Source organism: Rhea americana, unplaced genomic scaffold, assembly GCF_003343005.1.
Source record: "Rhea americana isolate MKP2758 unplaced genomic scaffold, rheAme1 scaffold_36, whole genome shotgun sequence".
In the NCBI taxonomy this organism is placed as follows: Eukaryota; Metazoa; Chordata; class Aves; order Rheiformes; family Rheidae; genus Rhea; species Rhea americana.
In genome coordinates, this window is record NW_028186490.1 from 3591032 (window position 1) to 3612748 (window position 21717).

General features: G+C 36.8%; 1 protein-coding gene across 8 annotated transcripts in view; it reads right to left on the reverse strand.

The window, feature by feature from the left end:
• Positions 1–21717, reverse strand: part of KCNMA1 (potassium calcium-activated channel subfamily M alpha 1) — a 516194-nt gene that overhangs the window by 24838 nt on the left and 469639 nt on the right. For all 8 annotated transcript variants that reach the window (XM_085312304.1, XM_085312302.1, XM_085312303.1 and 5 more), the window contains one exon: positions 18660–18852. In XM_085312304.1, the coding sequence (XP_085168430.1) occupies positions 18660–18852 (193 nt within the window). The remainder of the gene's footprint in view (positions 1–18659; positions 18853–21717) is intronic.

Consider the following 21717-nt stretch of genomic DNA (forward strand, 5'->3'; position numbering starts at 1 on the left):
AGATACGGCGTTGACTTCAACAGGAGCTGGCAAGCCCATGTCTCTCCCCAAAATAAGATGCTGCCAAACAATGGATCAGGTAAATCTTGCCCCTGAGAGGAGTACAGGCTCTAGGCTCCTGCTATGCTTAYGCTTAGTGAGAGCTGGCAGAGGGGCATCACAGCTTCTCTCCAGGCACCAGGCATCTCGGGAGCTCCTGTGCCCCCATGCAGTTACCCACTACGAAAGAGTCTGAGCCACCYGCAGCCTCTGAAGAATGCATCTACTTCCACATTGAGGTTCTGCACAAAAAAATACTTCCAGCTTCACCAAAGCAGATGAATCCATCAATTGCTCTAGAGRCGAGATCCCACCTCTTTAAGATGCTCTCTGTGCTGTGGAGCTACAGCCTCAGAGAAAGTCTGCCCAGCCACACATGCTCTTGCTTCTAAGAGGTACCAGGGACGCAGGTGCTGCCCTGCTCAAGCCCAGTCTGGCCTGCTGGCTACGAGCCCTTCTCACCTCTCACAAAACACTGCCTATGAACTGATGAGCAGCACTGTGCTTCCAGAGAGATGTGCCTCCTGAGGCAGGCTCATCCCCAGTACTCATGGGAACTCAGGGATAGTAGCTCCTGCTCAGCAGTGACACATAGGCAGTCTAGAAACCACAGTGCCACTATGCTGAAGTCCAAAATTAAGAAAAGCAGGAGTGGCGTAGCAGTGAATTCTGCCCGCTGAAAGCCCTGGCAACAATTTTAGTTTGTCCTGCTTTTTACCATATAGATAAACAAATCATATGATTCAGCACTGAACTGCAGCCAGCTGTAGGGCAGAATGAAGCACCTATTTTCCTAGCACACCATATTGGGCTCTTCTCTCCTTCCTCCTTCTTTCCCCCTTCCCCTTCCTCCTCCCCTTCCCTCTCATCTCTTCTAGCTTCTCCTCCTTTCCTTTTCCTTCCCTTTCCCCTTTCTATCTTTCCCCTTCCTTTCTTTTCCTTCTCCCTTTCCTTTTCCTCCCCTTTCCCCTTTCTATCTTTCCCCTTCCTTTCTTTTCCTTCTCCCTTTCCTTTTCCTCCCCTTTCCCCTTTCTATCTTTCCCCTTCCTTTCTTTTCCTTCTCCCTTTCCTTTTCCTTCCCTTTCCCCTTTCTATCTTTCCCCTTCCTTTCTCTTCCTTCTCCCTTTCCTTTTCCTTCCCTTTCCCCTTCCTATCTTTCCCTTCTCCCTTTCCTTTTCCTTTCCTTATTACAAGGAAAGATGTATATTTTATTAAACTGGAACTCTACATATGCAGAATGTAGTTTTCCATACTTGAAATGTTCTGAAAATATTGTGTTCTTGTCATTAAAGTTCCAGGTAAATTGATTATACTCTTTAAACAAYAATGCTATTCTATGGAAAGGTGCCGTGGGATTCACTGGGTGAAGAATATACTAAAGTCCTCAAAAATGTAATTTAAAAATCATACAGACTATGTACTATCTGACTCATCTGAGAAGCATGAAACAACAGTCATATTTTGAATATGATACCATACAAGCGGTGAACTGCCAAAGACAGCCCTGACAAGTCATCATGCAGGAATATYAGACAGATTTTCATTAAGAAGAGCCAGAATAAAAGAAGTTATTCTCTTACAATAGGACCTCACAGCTACATCCCTTTGCTACTGCTTGCTGGCAATGTCCATTAATATTCCATTGAATTTGGTGGAATGATAGAATCTACCTGTTATTCTCCAAAGTATAGCCACTTGGGTATACCTGGAAAGTTCAGCAGCAGTCATGCAGCTAAAGAGCTGCTGACATTCATGGGAATCTGTTACAGTCATTCAATTTAGAAACAGTTCTAGCTTCAATGTCCCATTTGGTCTGAGACAGAGACTTGTGGTTTGGCCTCAGCACCTGGCAACTCTAAATTCTGGTTTCAGTTCTGACTTCTACTGTAATTTGTGCCTAAAGATCTAATAATCTTTTGGTGATTATCTCTAATGAACTAYTGGAGAGAAGAGAAATGGAGGCAGATTGACCATGTGAACTCCAGCTCTCTCAGAGAGTAGAGCACCTTTAGAGATGTTGAGATGTATCTCCTGTACCTAGGCCCCAAAACAGGCCAAGCTATATAGAGAGAGACTGAAGGGTGAAGAAGGATAAATATCTCAGTTGTAACAACTCCTTGAATGCTGCAGGAGCAGAAGCGGAGCAACTCCTGGAGCACTGAACGCTGAGAAACAGTGTTACAGAGAAAAGACTCCCATCTTCYTCCTAAGCAAGTGCATCTTCTTTAATATCTGATAGTTTCCATACTGTTGAATTGAAGAATCCATACAGTGAAAAATTCAAATGAAAACTCCTATGAAAAAATGGTACTGTGGGAGCAATGCTAGTCCCTGCTCCCCAAAGCATGAGAACTGTTCCTGGGTGTGTTAGTGACCTCACATGCTGGAAAGGTAAAGGACTTATAGGTCTGCTACTTGTCACACTGCCCTAGTGAGGCAGAATTCAGCTGTAAAACAAAGATCAAGACCAGGACTTGAATTTCATCATCTCTAAATCAAGGAATGAATGACACTAGGTTGTTTCTAYTTTCAGTTGCGAATAGCATAATGTTATAATTTGTATTGTATTTTAATCACAGTAGAGAATCACGTTTAACCTAAGGTTTTTTGTTCACAATTTACTTATACGAGTCTTTTCCCAGTCTGAGCCTAAGTTTGAATTTCATTTTCAAACACACGCACACACAAAATCAAGATGAAAGTCCATATAAGACGACCTGATTTTTACACAAAAAGTGTGTAATGACCCAGCTCCTATCTCATACGGTAATTACCTAAACCATAGCTCAGCACAGATTCACCACAAACTTRCACAACCCCAAACTTCCAAAACAAATTGATTTTCCTTACCAGTGCTTTGTAGAGCACAGACTTGACACTCTCTCCTTGCTGTTCTCCTCACTCAAAGTGAGGGCYAGCTAGCCCTTCTCTCATGTCTGCTAGGATTAAAACTTTATTTCTGTAAACAGCAAATAGTCCTGGCAAGTACTGCCCTGAAAAGAACTTCCTACTCCCAGTGGAATCAAGAACAATTTTACTGAATTTCTGTTTATATGTAGCAAAAGGAAAACAAAGTGAAGTATATTTTTTGAGTCTTCATCCTTACTTTTTCAATGTCACAGCAACTGWAGAAAGCTCTAAGCAAATTTTTGTCTAGGTACTGATTTCTCTGGCCTGACATACCTTTTTTKTATTTCTTCAGCCAATAAAGCCAAGCACTAGAACTCCTATTATGCAGTACAGACATCTTGTTTTATATGCATCTGTCTTGGGAACACAAAATGTACTGCAAGAGTTCTCTCTAATTAGCGTATTGTTATTTAGCCTCTAGTGCATAAGCAAAACTTCTGAAAGYGTAAAACTTAGTGAGACGATTTTGTAGTTTTATAGTAGCTATAGTTTGTAGTTAAACTACGAAGCAATGCTGCTCATCCACAGTGCAACAAGAATAAGGGAAAGGCTGTCACGAGTTTAATATCAACTACTGATAGCAGCATTCTGCAGTTGTCCCCAAGCAACCGTTTATTAAGTCATYCCCAAATATGGAGAGATGACTGAGTAAATCTCTAACTAAAACCACCTAGTATTACAGTAAAATGCAAAGAACTTACAGAATGCAGTATTTTCCAAACTACTTCATACTTCCCCTATTGCTTGAGATGTGTTCACGTTAATTTTATGCTAATTACAGCCAACTRGTCTGTGAATATTTTAATTCTCTTCAATGGATTTGTTCATTTTTTGTTTCACTTTTTAAATGTGATGTCATCTTTTTTCCCCCATCTGCTCCTTTTCCCMTTTCCCTCTCTTATTATCATGGACCTCCTTCTCCAAAGCCTGGTATTCCTTAAAAAACATTTAATCCAGCAATTATCTCTAGCTTTTCTTCTAGTGGATATTTAYTTCTTGGTGGCAAGTGACTGTTCATTCTTTTTCGTGGATCACACCTCTATGCATAGAACCTGTTTGTAACACTTCTCTCCAGGTACTAGAGAAAAGTGGATTGGCTTCTTTTTCACACACTCGTTTTTCTTTTTTGTCAGGAAGAAACACTAAGGCTATACAAACATTTGGAAGAGAAGTAGTAACGTGTTCCTTCAACATTTTATGCATCAGCAGCTATCCAAAATGCCAMTTATTATGGAGTACACTTAAATTCATAATACCATGAGAAATTTTAACTCTTGCCTTTTTATGCACTTTAATTTTAATCTTAATGTTGAAAGTGCACATTTTCTGAATTGTTCCTACTCARGAAGTTAACATAAAATGAGGCCAAGTCTTCCCTCAGGTAAAAACAAATAAATRCACTGAGTAAAACTTATCAAAAAAAATAAGCTATATTGTCTAGTACACAGAGACAGGTATTCAATAAGTACTGATAAAATGGAAATCTCAGAGCCAAAAATGATGTATAAGCACGTTAGCTGAGATTCTATAGTATGTCACTATATYCTACATTGTAGCAAATAAAGTAAATTTTTCCTTAGTGAAAAAGAAAGAGCAAAGCTAGATGTCATAAGAAGCAATCAATAAAAATATTTTGGTATTATTTTGATAAATAAAAGTAACAATGTTGCTCAACACATGATTGGCAACTACTGAAACATAAATCATACAAATTTCCCAATGCTGCTTATGGGAAAATTATGTAGATTAGAATTTGATTAGGTTTATATCATGAGACTCAATTTGGACTTTTAATCTATTAAGCTCCAATAAATGAGGCATCTGAATAGCTCCCCTGAGCAGCAACAGTAATAACCACAGCAGTCATTTTTTGCAATATGTATTCCAACAATTTCTTTAGCAGATGAAGTTAAGAAAATTCCACATCTTCATATACAATTACTTTGTAACTTTTAGAAAAATTTCAGGTGTATGTAATAAGGAAATGGATCCATATAAAATGCTTAAACAGACATTTTGTGATCATCAACATCTCTCACTCTGTTCTAGCAATATTGTTTTTCCATCAACTTGGACTTACTTATGGCTGACTTCATGGTCTGTGTGGGCTAAATAGTGCCAATAGACTTGTAAATTACTCAAGCTGGAACTGAGCTGGAAACCTATAGTAAAATGTCATTAAGTTCTCTATAGGCTGGGTCAACACTAAAATCCCACATTCAAGGCTGTCTCGGGGATCAAAGATTCGACTGTGGAGGTTAGGGCCTCATTTTATCAAAGAAATCTGAACTGGACTCCCAGAGCCGAGCTTGGAGACAGGCTGGATTCAGATCAAGACCACCTCTAATTTATACGGCAGGTATGCTCCATAGGCCTAATGCACATTTCCTGCAGTCTAATCTGTCTACAAGTATCCAGAATCTCTTCTCCAGCCTTACTCCATACTGTAAAAAAGCCCTTCTTGACAGAGGCTGCCAACTAGAGAGCATACTGTGCTCACGTGCCAGTTCTGTTAGAGTTCACCAAATCCTGTCACAACCTTCTAACTGAYGAAATGTCATGAAAGCTCATAGTCAAGTGACAGTATCCAGGTCATTCTCAAAGATCAAATTTATAGTTCAAAGGCTRCAAGGATTGATTAAATGCTCAGAGTAAAGGAATATGAATTTTAACTTTTCGTGTGAATACATTTATAGAGAGGTGTAATGAAGTACTTCCATTTGTCATGTATACTTTCAGCACACCAGTACAAAGATTCTCCATGAACCAAAAATTTGTGACCAGAACTCCAAATGGAATGCTCTGAATAGAAAAGAAAAACAAACTCATGCTCTGTGCACTCAAATATTCCCTTATGTAACACACAAAGTGGTAATGTCTCTGTTGAAGACTCCTTAGTAGATATTTTATATACATATATAAATGAATAYCAAGTCTTCCTGAACTATGCAAGCCTGCATAACATCAAGTTAACCAACTTTTCTGTAGAAAMCATGATAAATCACTTGCCCCAGATGCAGTTACTTCTGTGGGGAATGAGAATTCCCCAAAGAGTATTTGTTTGCTTCTTTAAATAAAAGCTTCCTGATTAGAAAATGTAGCTTACTAATTACCTGCTGCAGTTTATTCTWACTATTACAAATACATTATGGTGTCCAACTTGAAATGGGGATAAGGAAATACCACCTTAGCTATTGGGATATATTTTCAAACACTTGGCACTCCAACGTGCTCTTCAGAAGTGTCTTTGCAACAGACCTTTATTAAAAAGAATCTCTGTTAGGGACAATAAAGCAAGTAAGAAAGTATTATACTATTACATAGAAGTATTAAATAAAGTAAGTAGGAAAGTACACTCCACAAAGTATTTCCACTAAAATAAATGTCAAGTCACTGACATGGAAGTTCACAAGAACAGCTAAGATACCAACCCAGTCTTATAATCTGTTCAGCCCAGAATCTTATCCCTGCATTATGTCACACACACATTATGCCATATTCTAGCCCAGGTTAAATATAGGTCTAACAAATACTAAATGGATTAATGTGTTGCAATTACTTCAGATTCTGACTGGACATTTGCAAACCATGAAGGTTTCCTTTTTTTCTTTCTTCTTTTTTTCACATACCAAAAAAAAAAAAAATCCAAATAGAAATTGCTCAATTATGGAAGCAAGAATAATCTGAAATAGCTGTGTTATAGAAGTATCAGTAACAATATATTAGCTACTAAAATCTGATAGACATCACTGCCTGAAAAAAAGCACTTCTACTGTTGGTGGTACTCAATACGTAAAGTGTCGGAAGCTTCACTTCAGAGCTCCAATACAGGCTTCAAAACCAAGAATTCAGAAAGCAACCTCTGCCTCTATTTGCCATTCTGGGGGGAGAAATAACAAATAATTTGCTCAAATATAACACGAGAAAAAGAAAAGTATACACAAAAACCAGTAAGGTACTGTCTGCTTTTAAGGRAAAAAAAGGACTTTCTATTGCTAAGTTTGCACTATTTTGGCTCATTTTTCCCCCCTCTTCATCAAACATTAATCTTAGAAATCCAAGTAGCTCATTATCAYGATAAAATGGCTCAAATTATTTTATTAGAGTGTGCATTAACATCCTTATGGGTTTTGCTTGTCTCACACAGTTCAAATGTCTTTTTATATTTAGAAAAGAACCAGCAGAAGTGTTTCCACAACAGYTCTGCATTTATTTTATTTATATGGGATCCAATAATCATTTCACTAGAGATCCAGCTGGTAAAGACAATGATAACAATAAAAGGTAATGCTGTATTCTTTAAGTAGTGGAAAATAAAGTGGTAGCAATAAAATATACGCCAWGGAAACTAGTACTCAATACAATCATGCTGAAAACACCTTCCAGCAAGCAATTTTTGAGTTTTTGGCATTACATTGATTATTCTTTACTGKCATTGACACATCTAAATACTTCTGTTTGGGTTTAAAAACAGCATAATCTCTACAAACATTTAAACAATTCTTATCAATTTACCTATCCATTATGATTTACTGGAGAGGTAAATGGATTGATGAGAATTGTTTGCTTCTTTGTTTGAATTTCAGTAGTATCAATGTCGGTGGAAATATTTGTCTTTTCGAAAAGGGGTTTCTAATACTTCTGAGACACCTCAGTCTATATTTGATAGGATTCTAAGAATAAATATTCAAACTGAAAAGTTGAACTTTGTAGAAAGCATGAGGTTTTTGAGGAAGTTTGGATCTGTTATTGGCAGAGCCAATCTGAAATGTAAACCTGCAGATAAATGTTAAGTTCTATTGTAAGGCACATTATACTAAAATRTAAACTATCCCTTTTTATTTAGCATCACAAAATATGTTGCCACAAAAGACAAAAAATAGGTTAGATGAATAATGTGGAACAAAAAAACATTAAACAAAAATACAGAATGTTGACAAATAATTTCACAGCGTATCTAAAGATAAATATATTCCAAATTTTTAGAAAATCTTCACCTAATTCAGTCTACATCTATCTCACTCAAAATGGAAGATAGGTACAGACTAACATAGTTTACACTGCCACTCAAGAATTGAACTAAGATTTAATTGATGAATTAAAAAAAAAATGTAACTGAAAGAGTCCTCAAACGCTCAGAAACCCAGGATTTTCCCAGGGTAAGGTTTCTCAAGTAATAAACTGGAATYAGTCTGCAAGGGCAGTACTTCAAAATACCTTGCGCATCACAGGGTACTTTGCACATAGCTCATCAGAGGGCAGCTCCTGCTGTGAAACATAAGGGGATGTCTAGAGTCCCAGGGAGATTAGCATCAAAGAAGCACTACTCCTGAGAAGAAAAGCTCAGAAAGGCACTGCTGCCCTCTTCAATAAAAAATCCCACTATCTCATCTGCAAAACTCCAATTGACTCAGATTGACTTTTTCAGGTTTTGTTTGTTAACAAGAAAAGCTACAAAATACAAGTATGAAGAACACGGAAGGTATTGATTTGCAAGTGAAGGCACCATATCCAACTCTGCAGATGCTGAAAGGTTAGGAAGGTTCTTGGTAATAAGAAATTACCAATAGTTTTTAGAGACTTCCTATCATGGAAAGGCTAGCATCCCTCAAGTTTAACCATGTCAAACTTCAAAATCAATGAGTCTGTCCTGATAAAAGAGTACCAACCACTTTTAAAGTTTTACTCTAAAGTTGTAAAAGTTTAAGAGTGGTTCTGCAACTCACTATTAGGGGTTAGATTCCTCTTCTACACTGGATATCRCAGACCAGGATTTAATCGGAAAGAACAAAGAACTAAAACCTAGATTTCTTCTGTAGCCTAATCAGACTGGTAGCTTGTGCTAGATATTGATGTTTTTTATCTCTTTGGCCCTTCACACTAAAGACCAAGACTCATATCTCTGAATTCATGTATGTCCTATAAAAAAACCCTTTATGCATATAAATAACAATTTATTAAACAAACAATATGTACTGAAGCAAAGAAAGATTCCAAAATTATGCTCATGAGGCTGCCTGCTACAGTATATAACTTTCGAACTATCTCGTAATCATGTAATACATTATCTATATGTTCCATTTTCTTGAAGTTATCTTCATAATCAGGATGCTATCACAACTATCGTGGGCATTGGAACTATTTTTAATTTTAATTTAAAGAGCAATTAAAGAAAGACAATGGATACGCAAGATAATAAAGTAAGTGATTAGCAGCATGCAAATGACAAAGGCTTAATGATAATACCCTGTTCTATTCTCCAAAGGACCTGTCGAGAGAGAAACCCTTCCTACATGTGGTTGTTCAGCTAATGTGCCTCAGCCTACAATTACAACATTGCTGACACCATTAACCACTGAAACAACACCACTTCAGGAAATCCTTGCTGTCTCATTAAAATGCAAAGGGTCAGGTAATTTACCAGTATTSTGTGTCTACTTTCCGTTGTTGGTAATTAGCAAGCATTACCCAGCATGGACTCCTACTGGGAACTACAGAAACTCTGTGAAATATTAAAGAAAAATTCTTCACATTTGGCAAGTATTTGAAAGATTAAGAATTGACCTCAACACACCTCTGGATTCAGGGGGTCATGAAATACAGCTCTTATGCATATTGAATGTCATAAGACTTTATGAGTGGTTATTTTAGATACTACATTCCAAATTTTCAAAAATTTACTCTTGCATGATTGAATCTAGATATGTATCTCCTGCTGCAATTAAACAGTTCTTGCAAATACAGACTGAGAAGCAAAACACTTTCCAGTTTCTTAAACAACACACTGTTTACTCAAAAAGATTTTTTTTTTTTTTTTTTTTTTTTTAGTTAAAACACAAGAGATTGGATTAATACATTCTAATGTCCATGCTCCCTTTCTTCCTGCTAATTGAAGTCCCATATCATCATTTTAAGCAACCTTGATGACACTCACTATTAGCTCACGTCTTGTCAGGGAGCAGAATGGTCTCTTATTCTTTAAATGGATGTTTTGGAACATAAAGCACATTCCAATAAAAGTGAGCAGAAAATTATGAATTCATTAAACTACTTTGGTATCTTGTGCTATATATAATATTTATATTCCAACTACTGTAAAATATGCTTTAATATCTTTAGGCAACTATAAGGACTTAAATATTTATAAAATGGCTAAAGATAAAGTATAGCTCTCTTATTCCTACATGCAGATGATGTAAAGCATGCAATCAAAGACAATAACACTTTCAACTCATTTGTCATCTTAAAGGAGCCTTTCAACTTCAGATCCCTTGTGTGCAATCTACATAAGAGTTGTTGCCTACATAGGCAACTCTAGAGGAGTTTACTCCTTAAAAACTACCAGGAGTGCTATACTTCACATAAAACAGGGTTTTCTGAAAATGGAGACAAAACTATAAATTTRCAGGCAAAACAGCTCCAAGTGGGGCTTCAAAATACTGCTGTATTTATCTCTGGGACATCTGGGAACAGGAAGCATTTTGATTTAATATTTCATAACATAGAGGCAATTGCTTCCTTGCCTGGTGTATAATTAATGCTCATAAAAAGAGAGTTTTTTTTTTTCATTCCTCAGCATCAGAAATGCATAAAAAGTACACCTTCATAATAGGGGGCTTGCTTTCAAGATGTTGAACAACAAATAATAATAAAATAGAGTCACTGTGAATTTATAACAATCTTGGGATGGTTAAATATATTTATAGTTTAAGTGTGAAATCACATGCTTGATGTGCTGTATTATCTACCTCCTTTGTTCATTTTTATCTTTCTCTGTATGCAGTGAAAGGTTTCTTGAAAGCAGAGAAGGATGTAGCGATTTTGAAAGTTGGAAGGTATTTGTGCTAGGACTTTGCAGCATTTCACAAATATGGGGAAATTCTATCCATGAAACATATGTCTCCAGCTGTTCCACAGTTCATAAACAATAGAATTGAAAACCTTTCTTGGAAGTTTCTCTCTCTCCATAGGAAAACGTTTAGAGAGTCAGGAAACAGAGTATTTCAGCTGTGGCAGCTAGAGTCCACCCTAGAGTCTAGCTGCAAGGAAAATAAAAGAAATGGACAATGGTCCTGGGCGGAAATTTTTCTCTCAAGGGTTTCTCGCAAAGGCTGGAAGGTTAACAATGTCCTGTTTGACAAAAAGGAATGACTCCTAGCATAGAAGGTTTCTATAACACAAGGAATTAAGTTAAATGAAATACTTCTCTTCCACTTATTTTCTGTAGGTTAGGTCCAAATCTTGTAAAGACTTGCACATAATCTAACTTTAGACAGATGGATAGTTTCATTGAAGTCAGAGAGTTTTATTAACTTGTATAATGTTAAGCACATAACTTCAGTTTTTGARCAAGTAAGGCATCAGATTGGAAACTTGACAGGCAAAAGCCGTATTCTTTTCTTGTGTGTATCAGGACTACAACAGCAGGCTCTTACTCCTCTTTAGAGCCCTGGTATGCTGCCACAAAATAAATAACAGCTATCACCTGATCCACCTGGTTCAACAGGAGAAGAAATCATATGCACATCGTAAACAGGCAATCCTGAGTTATTTAACATAGTGACCAAATCTTCAAAAATGGGATTATCTGTGAACAAATGCTGACRTGGCACATGTGCTGGGAATTTAGGAAACCATTATTTCATTCTTCAGTTTTTAACTGCGTGGGTTACTTAGGATGGCCAGTCTTTATTTTGAAAAATAATAACCAAATAGAACCCCAATAAATATTCTAAAATTTGGTTGGTTAAACAGGAATTAATCATCTAACTAAGTAGAAAATCCAATTAAAGAGAGTATTATTTTTATCTGTCTAAATAAAAGAAAGTATATACCAATTAATGCTCGCAAAAATATAAGGTAACACACAGTGTAAAAATATCCTTAATCAGGTGTGATCCCTGCACTAAACCGTAAATCCTGACAAACTAATAATCCTTACATCAATGCACAATACTTCACATTTTTGCAAGTGTGATTGGTATGGATATTGTCTGGGAGTAAATTTTTCAAAATATCTAAATGATTTAGGAAATTATTAGTCTTCTTTAAGTACAATAAGCATTCAGCTGCCTACATCCCTTTGATTTACAAAGAAACTCAGGATTCTAAGTGTTTAAATTATGGAAGTCTCATAACTCACTTTGACACTTCACAAATTATGCAAATTCTTTCACTGTTTGCCAGTAAAACTTATTTGTTTATTTTTAATATTATATCTATTTTTAATATACCAAAATTATTTATATGCTTTCCCAAGAATGTTAAGTAACTCCTTGAGCTCTGGAGTGATTTAGCTGGCTTAAACAGAGCTTGATTATATATATTGTAAAGTAAGGCTCTCTGTTTCTATATTTTCATGTAATGTAATAAATGAAACATTAAAAGCAGTGCTGGAGTGGCCACAGTATATTGAACTCCATTACAGAATAAAAAATAACTGCATTTACAATGGCAAAACCTTATGTGCTGAACTACTTTACATCAGAACTTTAACTTAYGACTTTAAAATTGGAGAAGTAAGAGTCAACATTCACCAAAGAACTCCATCCTTCAGGAGTAATCATAACAGAAACTTACTTGTTTTGGAATGTATAACAAACACCACAACACAGTTATCTAGAAAAGTGACACAAAACCTTTGCTAACCATACATTTTCAGACAGAATTTATCCCTTCTGTTTAACAATTTTATCTCATTTCCAATCCTGATAATACTACAGTTGTTATGTCTCTTTTGCTAATATTTCTGAGATAAAACAATCAAGAATAATTGATTGGTAGAATTGAAATTGAAAATGTTAGCTGCAAACACAAAGTAATATAAATCTGAAATCAGTGTTAACAGGAATTTTCTTTCACCAGATTGGGAGATTAGGTCCACCAAAAGGTGCATTAGTTTAAGAATTAACGTATCAAAAGATTGTGAAATAAACTTAACGAAACTCAGTGGCTGAAAAATGCTAACATCCATTTTTGTCCTCTAAATCAAAGCTTAAGCCTGTTCCCACAAAAAAATCATGATGAAGCCACAAGTGATTTCTAAGGGAATGCAGTCAAATCAAACTAAACTTGCACAAAGTTATTTTAAGCTGGTGTAATGCATTATACTAGAAAGTCAGCGTGTAAAATTTTGAGTGTATTTACTTGATTTTATAGGATTTTCCCCAGAAGAATCCTGCTATGATGTATGAGAGACGTATTACCCTGGAGTTCCCCTCCTCTTTATTTTTTTCTCTTTATTCTTTCTTGTTGGAGGATCTATTACAAGAACTGTAAATGGAGGCCTTAAAAAGATCTCTCATGTGTTGAAATAGTGTTCCTAAGGAAAATTCTCATAAGTTGAAGTCATTCAGAAAGCAGCTGCAATCGTTACTATGCTGAAATACATCTACCCTGCTGTACTGTGATTTRTCTTGTAATGCCCAAGAAAAAGAAAAGTTACTCTACAACCTCCCCTTTCTGTACTTCAGACCTGCATGGAGCCATAAGACAACTTTTCTTTATTGTTTAGTAAGTGTTTTTAATGAAATGTACTGCTCTTATTATATAGGACACAAAAYAAGATCTAAATCACTAACCAATAAAAGAAAATTATTGAGTCTGATATCTAAAGTTACTACCCAGAGGCTACTCTGGTTCAGTATTTATAAATCTCTAAACAGTTAAGTATAATTGTCTTCCTGCCTTTTGGGAAGAAAGCCAAATAGCAGTTTTAGTTACAACTGAAGAAAAATATTTTCTATTCATCTGGTGGGTAAAACAACAAGCAAAGTTCCCACAATGTAAGACTGAAAGAAAATACAGGGAACATGAAAAGCTATATGGGAGTAGTCATTAAAAGTTGCTTGAAGAAGAAGAGATGGAAGGGTCAACAGAATGAGGAAAAAGAGAATTACTGGAGCTCTCTCAACAAGAGCCATTCCCAGACTCAACCTTCCTGGGGGCTTTGGAGAAATGTTATGGTTTGGAAGCAAAAATACTTAACAAAGATTTAATATTCTTTGGCCTTCTCTCCAAAATACTTACTGATATACTAATCTCACTTTGTATTTGAGGGGACAGAATGAGAATAAGGAAGGATCAAGGGACAATAAAAACAGTTCTCCAGTCCCTGAAAGTGACTTTTCTTTTCTCCACCATAAAGCTTCCTCTTTATAAACCTTTCAAGGAAGACTATCAAACAGTCAGCAAACTTCAGGACAAACAGTAAGATAAAAACAGAACTTCCCTTGTCACAAATAAGGCATTTGAGTTTATGTGTTGCTTTGTGAAGTCATGGGCAAAACTTCTACTTAACAGCATTTCGTATCTCAGAAGCTGAGGCATCTTAAGGAAATTRAGAGAGTCCTCCACAGCTTTAATGGGATATATTTTGGCCTTGCTGCTTTTGGAATCTAGGCATTTACACTGCAGGTTGCTCTTCAGATTTTGGTCCAGCTGAGAAGTTTGTTGTCATCTAGATAACTGCACAGACAGCCAGAGCATCTCCTAAAGGCAACAAACTGCGCTGGTAATTTTAAAAACCTCATTCTCAGCACAATAGAGTGAGCCCTATTGTCTCAGGGCAATAGAGTCACCACTAACATCTATTGAGCCTACAGAGTTGCCCAGGCAATTTTGAAACCTTCAATGCAGACAGCTTTGAGAATGATAACTTTTGTATGTGAGAGTTTTCAACAACATAGGTCCAATTCAAAGGATTTTCTTGTCCTTTTTGAGCAGAAATTTGTATGCTAAATCTTACGGAAAAGGAGACTAGCTGTAAGTCATTCTAGAGCAGTTAGTCAGCCTTTCCTTCTAATACATACTGTTTGCATTCTCAGTTTTGTGTGGTCATGGGTTTGGTCATRTTTTGCTAGACAGCTGACGATGAACATAGACTTAATGACTTAGACACTTTTGTCTCATCTGCTGTGGGCACTTTTGGGTCCTTTGTAGCACTGATGCACAATATATTATGCTTTCTGTGTCTTGGAACTGTAAAGACGAGTGAGTTAGTCTCTAAGTGAGCACTCCAGTTGGTTAAGATGATCGCAGAACCAGTTAGGGCTCAAGGCAGCCTAGGCAAATCTTTGTTCCTGCAGGAGAACTGCTGTGTGTTTATCAGGTTCAGCTTGTGCTAGCAGGAGAAAAATCTGTTACTGATATAAACCAGAATAATTCAGTAGACTTTCTTTTAGAAGTTAWCTTAGCTCTATTATAGAAACAAAAAAAAATTAGTCCATTGGGCTCTGAGGCCCTATTGTTGCAAGACTTAGCAGGAAGGGAATATGACAGCAAGACTTCCTTGTAGGCAGTTTCTTTCACAAGATCTTTCATTCAGATCTCACTGAGGTTCAGTTGTCAGTGCAACACCACCACCCTGGCTGGAAAGGGCAGAATTGGATGGATGCAGACTATTGCCTGATACTTAGTGCTTATATGGCTAAGGCTGCAGTGACTTTGTCATTTAAACAGGTAAAGAGGGTGTGGCTTTGGGGAAAAGGGAAGAAAATCCTCAGATTTGGATGATTTTTTTCCCTTCCAACAGAGAATTAGAGAGCTACAAATGAACTTTAGCACTAGGACAAAAATTATGATTTATTTGATGCTTAAATCAATTTTCATCCTGCTTTCTATGGCACACTTCTTGTATTGGTACCATCTGTTGTCTGATACTGGAGTGAAATAGTCCTAAGTGAGTAAAAATTGGAGTGATTCTTGTGCGTTCAATAACCTATCAATTAAATGACTGTAACTTTATCAGGGGCATAAACATAAAGTATATATCAGGTTTTCATATGAGATTCCACTGCTTACTGACTACAGAATTATACTAACTTATTACTTGACAATACCAGAAAAGCTGCTTAAATAGCAAGGGTAAAATTACACTGGTAATTCCCTGGCCAAAAATCTAGCAGCTTAGGCCATATGTTTCTCAGGCTGTTCACACATTTTGTTTTGTTTCTTCTCTTTTCAACATCCAGTCAAAGGTCAACTGACATTCTACACATACCCAGATTTTCTAATGTCAGTATTAACTATGATCAGTAACAGGAGTCATATAAAAAAGCAGCACAGAGCACTTCTTTCAAGGGTGTGTGTGGGGGGGTGAGGAATGTTTGAATTCAAAATTCAGATCTAGAAAAATTCAGACTGGCAATAGTCAAGCCTTATATCAGCTAATGTAAATTGAAATGTTTGCCCAAGATAAGTGAGTATGTTAAATAATACACAAATGTATAAGCAAAAGTGGCCACACACTTTGAAAATAAAGGTATTTAATCAYCAATAAGGAGTTGCAAGGTGATTCTAGGATTCTGCTTGTTGACCAGCAGAAGCTGAATCACCAGGTTTACATAATTATCAGTATAGTTGTGCCTACAGTACATTAAATTGGATCTTATAGACAAAAATGTCACACTGGATATAATTTCCAGTAAAGTTTGTGCCATCTTCTGATCTAATTGCTTTTGACAGCCTAATCACTGTATTCAAAATTTTTCCAGAAGATCTACCGTATGGAAAGCAATGCAACCAATTTGTAAGTTGCGGACACCATACGTAGAGAATTTACTGGTAAAATAACCACTTTCTGAAGTAACCAGTTTCAGAATAACCTCTCCCAGTCAGCCTGGCAAAATAAAGCAGGCTCCCTGTCATCCTCCTTATGTTACGCTCTGCTTCCACAGAAGAGTTGCATAAAGAGTCATCTTGTTTTTACATGCAAATTGATATCTACCTGAAGAAATGCCCAAGAACTCTTTAGTGTGCCTAACCTATTGTCCTTCTGCTTCTCAGTGATGGTTTTTTAGATCATGGTCAGGTTTAGATCATGACCCCTGACTATACTTCTTGACCCATAGGGTCAACAGCCAACTTTATAATATAGAGTCACAGAATAATTCAGCTTGAAGGGACCTCAGAAGGCCTCTAGTGTGAACTCCTACTCAAAGCAGGATCAGCTATGAGGTCAGACCAGGTTCCTCGGGGTTTTATCCGGTCAGGTCTTTTAGTCTCCGGGCATGAAGACTAAAAAGCAATAGGTGTTCATGTGCTACACAAGACTTGTTACATGACTAGATTTTCTCTCTCTTTCCTTATACGTGAGCATCACACGTGTGGAGATTACCACTAACCTCTGCACAACAGCACAAGAAGAAAATTCTCTGAGAATGCCCTTGCCCAAGAGCAGGAAGGAAGGGAGGAAAGGAGTGAGAAAGACAACCAGATTCTATTGATGTTTCTGATTAYGTGCATGACAGGACACAGAGACCCACCATAGAATAGCCAATAGCCTGGTACTGAAACTACACATTTTGTTCTGAGGTACAAAATTTCAAATCCCACATCTAAATCACTCAGACAAGGAACTCAAAAGCCTGTTTTTCACTTCTCTAATGAATTTCCTAATCATAACTGTATTTTACTGTAGTGTGAACAAATTCATCTTTCTCACRATTTTTTCAGGCAATAACTCCAAAATATTTGGGATTGTCTCACAGCTAGGCAAAGATATGTTTGAAAATTCAAACTYGTATGAGATTAGAAAATCATTTCCTTCCTCTTATGCTCTGAGTCTACTTTTTAGCTGGCTAACTATCCAATCAGACTTTGAAAATTGCTAATATTTTAGTTTCCAAATATCCTAGTACAATTTAATTCCACTATTAAGTTCCACAGTTTAATTAATYGTTCTAACAAAGAGTTTTCCACAGTCAAGAAGGTACACTCTTGCCTCTGATTTTTGGTTAATAATTCATAATTATTCATTAGAGTGTAAAGAAGAAGAACTGTACTTAATCTTTGTTCACACACTCCTTGAGACTATCTCCAGGACAAGCTTACAGGGAAATTACAGACCAAAGCACTACTCTCTTACACGTATATTTAAAACAAGGCTAGATCCAGAGGGAATATTTACTGCACACTTAACAGGTTTATCAAAGGTAGAACTTTCTTTTGCTGTATAAACTGTAAGACCCTTCAAGGGTGGGAAGATGACTGTTTTTACACTGATGGTATCTGCCAGGGTGCTTATGACTACTTTACAGCTGCTTTGCTGTGGCATAGTTGGTGTAAAATAGCCTTCRGCTATCAATGAATCAGGCCCTTCGTCTCAGCAAAAACTGAAGGATTTCATTCGATGTCTCTAAATGGGATGAATACATGTCAAACCAAGGGAAGAAATCAGCGTTGAGTTACATGCAAGTAGCTTTTTGAGCAAGAAGGAGGAAGAAGTGTAAAGCCATCTAATTTAAAATTCTTGTTCTTTTTATTTTACTTTTCAGCTTATGATACTTAGCTCTTTTTCTCTGTGGCTGCAATGTGCTTTACACAGAAAAGAAATCATGTTAGACAGAGGCTTCATGTAGTCCAAAGTCAGTGTGAGTTATCTTTGTCTATAAAACAGTGACTACACTGATAAGAAAGTCATAAAGCATGGCAGGGTGAGCAAGCAATTATTTTATATTTTTCTGGGGAAAATTAAAATTGGGGGGGGGGAAGAAAAGCAGGTTCATTCATTTTTCCTCCACAAGATGCACTCTGTGATGTAGCAGAGAAATTACATGACTGTCCCTTTAAAAGCCATCATACCAATCAGCAGGTTTAACTGTCAAGCGAGCTGATGTAGGGCTCTTTGAATTACTGAGTGAGGGATATTCTTCCTGCCAGGTCCTGTCCCCCGTAGGCACTGCAGAGAAGTATTATAGGGCAGTCCTTACCTTGGGAATTAGCCTGCAAGACCCCAATGCTGTCATCAAACTGCATAGATTTGATGTTGAGTGACGCCAAGATGCATTCCTTGTCCTGCAGCGAAGCATCATCAATATTATTCTGATTGGCTGACAGGATAACGCACATGTCGCAGAGGTTGATGTTGACAGCCCTTAAATCAGCCCGACTTAATGGCGTACCCTTCGGCACAGAGAAAAAAGTGTGTGTGGGGGGGGGGATGGAGAAAGAGAGAGGAAAAAAAAGAAAAACAAATTAAAGATTGAGAAGGAGCTTTGGGAAATTATTTAACAAGTATCTTTTTTATGCTCTGACATTAAGCTGGTCTAACTATGTGCCAGGGAATAGGAGATGTGCACTAATCTAAAGGGTAGTTGGTGCTGATGGCAGCATTTTAGGTTCAGTCTCAATACTCAGTCAAGCTATTACTAACAAACAAGAAATAGGAATAATGCCAGCAGTCTACATCTCATCTGTGACTTAAAATTGTCTTGATTTAAGGTGCTATCATGTGGCAACCTCTGGCTCTCTGAATATAACAAGGGGTGTGTTTTAAATGTCTATTTATCTAATACCAAATCATAGAGGTCTTGGGCGAAAGAATAACAATTTAAACAGAAAAGCATTATGTGTTCTACGCATTTGAAACATAATCAAGATAGAGCTATTTTTCTAAAATGTGTACTAACTGCAGCAATACAAAAAGAGGTTAATCCTTTCCAACACTTTTTTGGTGCTTCGACAAGGGAAACACACTGATCTTCAAAGTTGCATGATTAAACCCTTTCAAACAGACACAGGACTCTAGCTTAATGGGCAGCACTCATGTAACGTTCCCTGTTGCCACAATGCCCAATCAGATAACGCAATATGTAAAAAGAAATGTTGTGGTAGTCTGCGGGTTTCTTCACAGTTAACACAACCAAGACACAGCACTTAACCTATCATGTTTTGTTTAAAGATAACACTTCTCTTTCATGTTCAACAGTCTATACCTCTAGATACAGAATATTAAGTCTATGTCACAGGACATAGACACAGGATCCAGGAAAAATGAATTTTTATGGAAACTAGATTCTTCTCTGTTAGCTCATATGGGTTGGTACCCAAAGACCCTAATAAGGGTGGGGAAACTAAGTCATCCTCTTGTCTCACAACAGCTTTCATAAAACACAGTCAAGACCCTGCRCTTCTACCTCCTGGTCACTCCTGCTGACCGCCTCCTGAACTCCACTGAGAATATTCAACGCAGAGAGCTAAGGCAGAGCTCAATTCGTTTTCAATGATTGAAGAATATTTGCTACCCAGTTTCAGATACCAGTCTGACTACTTCCAGTTACCTTTGGTAGTTTGAGGCCTGAAACCTCATGGAAAATAGCATATATTAAAAGCATATGATTCAGTTAAAAAGTACTCAAAAGTTGGGATATGATTATTCCTGCCATCTTAATTCTGCCCTTTGTGTCTGTATTGTGCATCAAGTGAAGCAAGATTCCTGTGGGGAAAAATAATATGTAATCATGTAATTAATTAAAGACTTGCTCTTAATGATTTTATGCGAAGGGACAGAATTCAGGCTGCCTGAGGATATATAAAATTGGCATTTGCCTACTTTTTAAGAGTTTACTCAGCAACTTAAATGCATCTTTTAACAGAGGCTTTACATGAAATTTCCACTTTTTTTTTTAATCAGAACTTTTTTATATATATTCAGCTGTAACCATTTCACCATCAGATTTCAGCAGCAGGTTTTACCTCCTGAACAGAGAAGTAGAAAATGAGTTTGAATGGTCTCCCTTAACATACAATTTCTACCAGTATGACTTCAATAACTTCATGGACTTTCGTATTAATATAATTAGATCAGAATAGTGCTGATATGTTTAACTTTATATGGCCATTTTGAAACAGACAGGCTGAAAAAAAGCAGTAATGGAGTCTTAACTTTATGGGCTTTGGCATCCTCGATTATTATTAAGAGACAGTAATTCCTTTACATATTCCATATTTTTAAAGCTGCATTAACCAGCTAATTAAGACGCCACTAGGCTGTTTAACTTGAAATTAGTCCAAATTTGCTCTAAATTTGGGGGAGAAATGTTTGCAGAATGTAAAGTTGGTGTATATTTTCCTAATGCTTGAATGCCTAGGAAAGACTTAGCAAATACATGTTATAATAATGCATCGCACATCATTTGAAGGTAGTAGCTGGATTCCATTCTGCTTCACACTTCAAAAACACTGTTAATTTAGTTCTGATTCTTTAATTTTATCCTTCGCAATGACCAATATTAAAAAGAGATTGAGAGAAAGGAGGTAATTAAACGATGAAATCTTTTATGGACGCTATTTTTGTAACAGCACAGAATCTTGAGATGCTATTTGTTGCGTTAGTTTGCAGAATAAAACCAAGGGCTTGCACTAAAACTGTAGAGTTTCCAGTAACAAAGAACTACAGCCCGGACTAATCAGAAAGTGAAGACTGTCTTTCCTTTCTACAGCTATTTATTTGGTTATTCTTTTTAGGTTACATCTATCATCGATCTATTTAGTTTAAACTGCTGAAATGAAAGTATTAAGAACTGTTAAGCTCATATCTGTTTCATTCTAATTAAAAAATCCAAACAGTACAAAGCACTGTTTTCATAATTGCACCATAGGCTCATTTCTCTCCTGCTTGCACCTTTGTGTGTCATTTCTAGCTATGAACATATGAAATATGTAGCTACTTAAAATCACTAGCATGGAGATCTTCACTTGTTTGTACAGGAGTTCATAATTTACATTTTGTGCATATGAGTGAATGATAATGGTATATGGGAGGCACTTCTGGACTGTAGTTTTAGTGGCCTCTGAACTGTGGTTTTAGTGGCAGTTTCTGTTAAAATCAATGCGAACTTGCCATTGATTTCAAACAGGTCAGAACTCTGCCATGCTTCCTCAACTCCCTTTTACAATGATTATGGCAGAGACTCTGAAATGCTACTGAAATGCTATGGAAATGTTCCTATAAAGTTGGCCAGTCTACAGGAAGTTTTTATAAATATA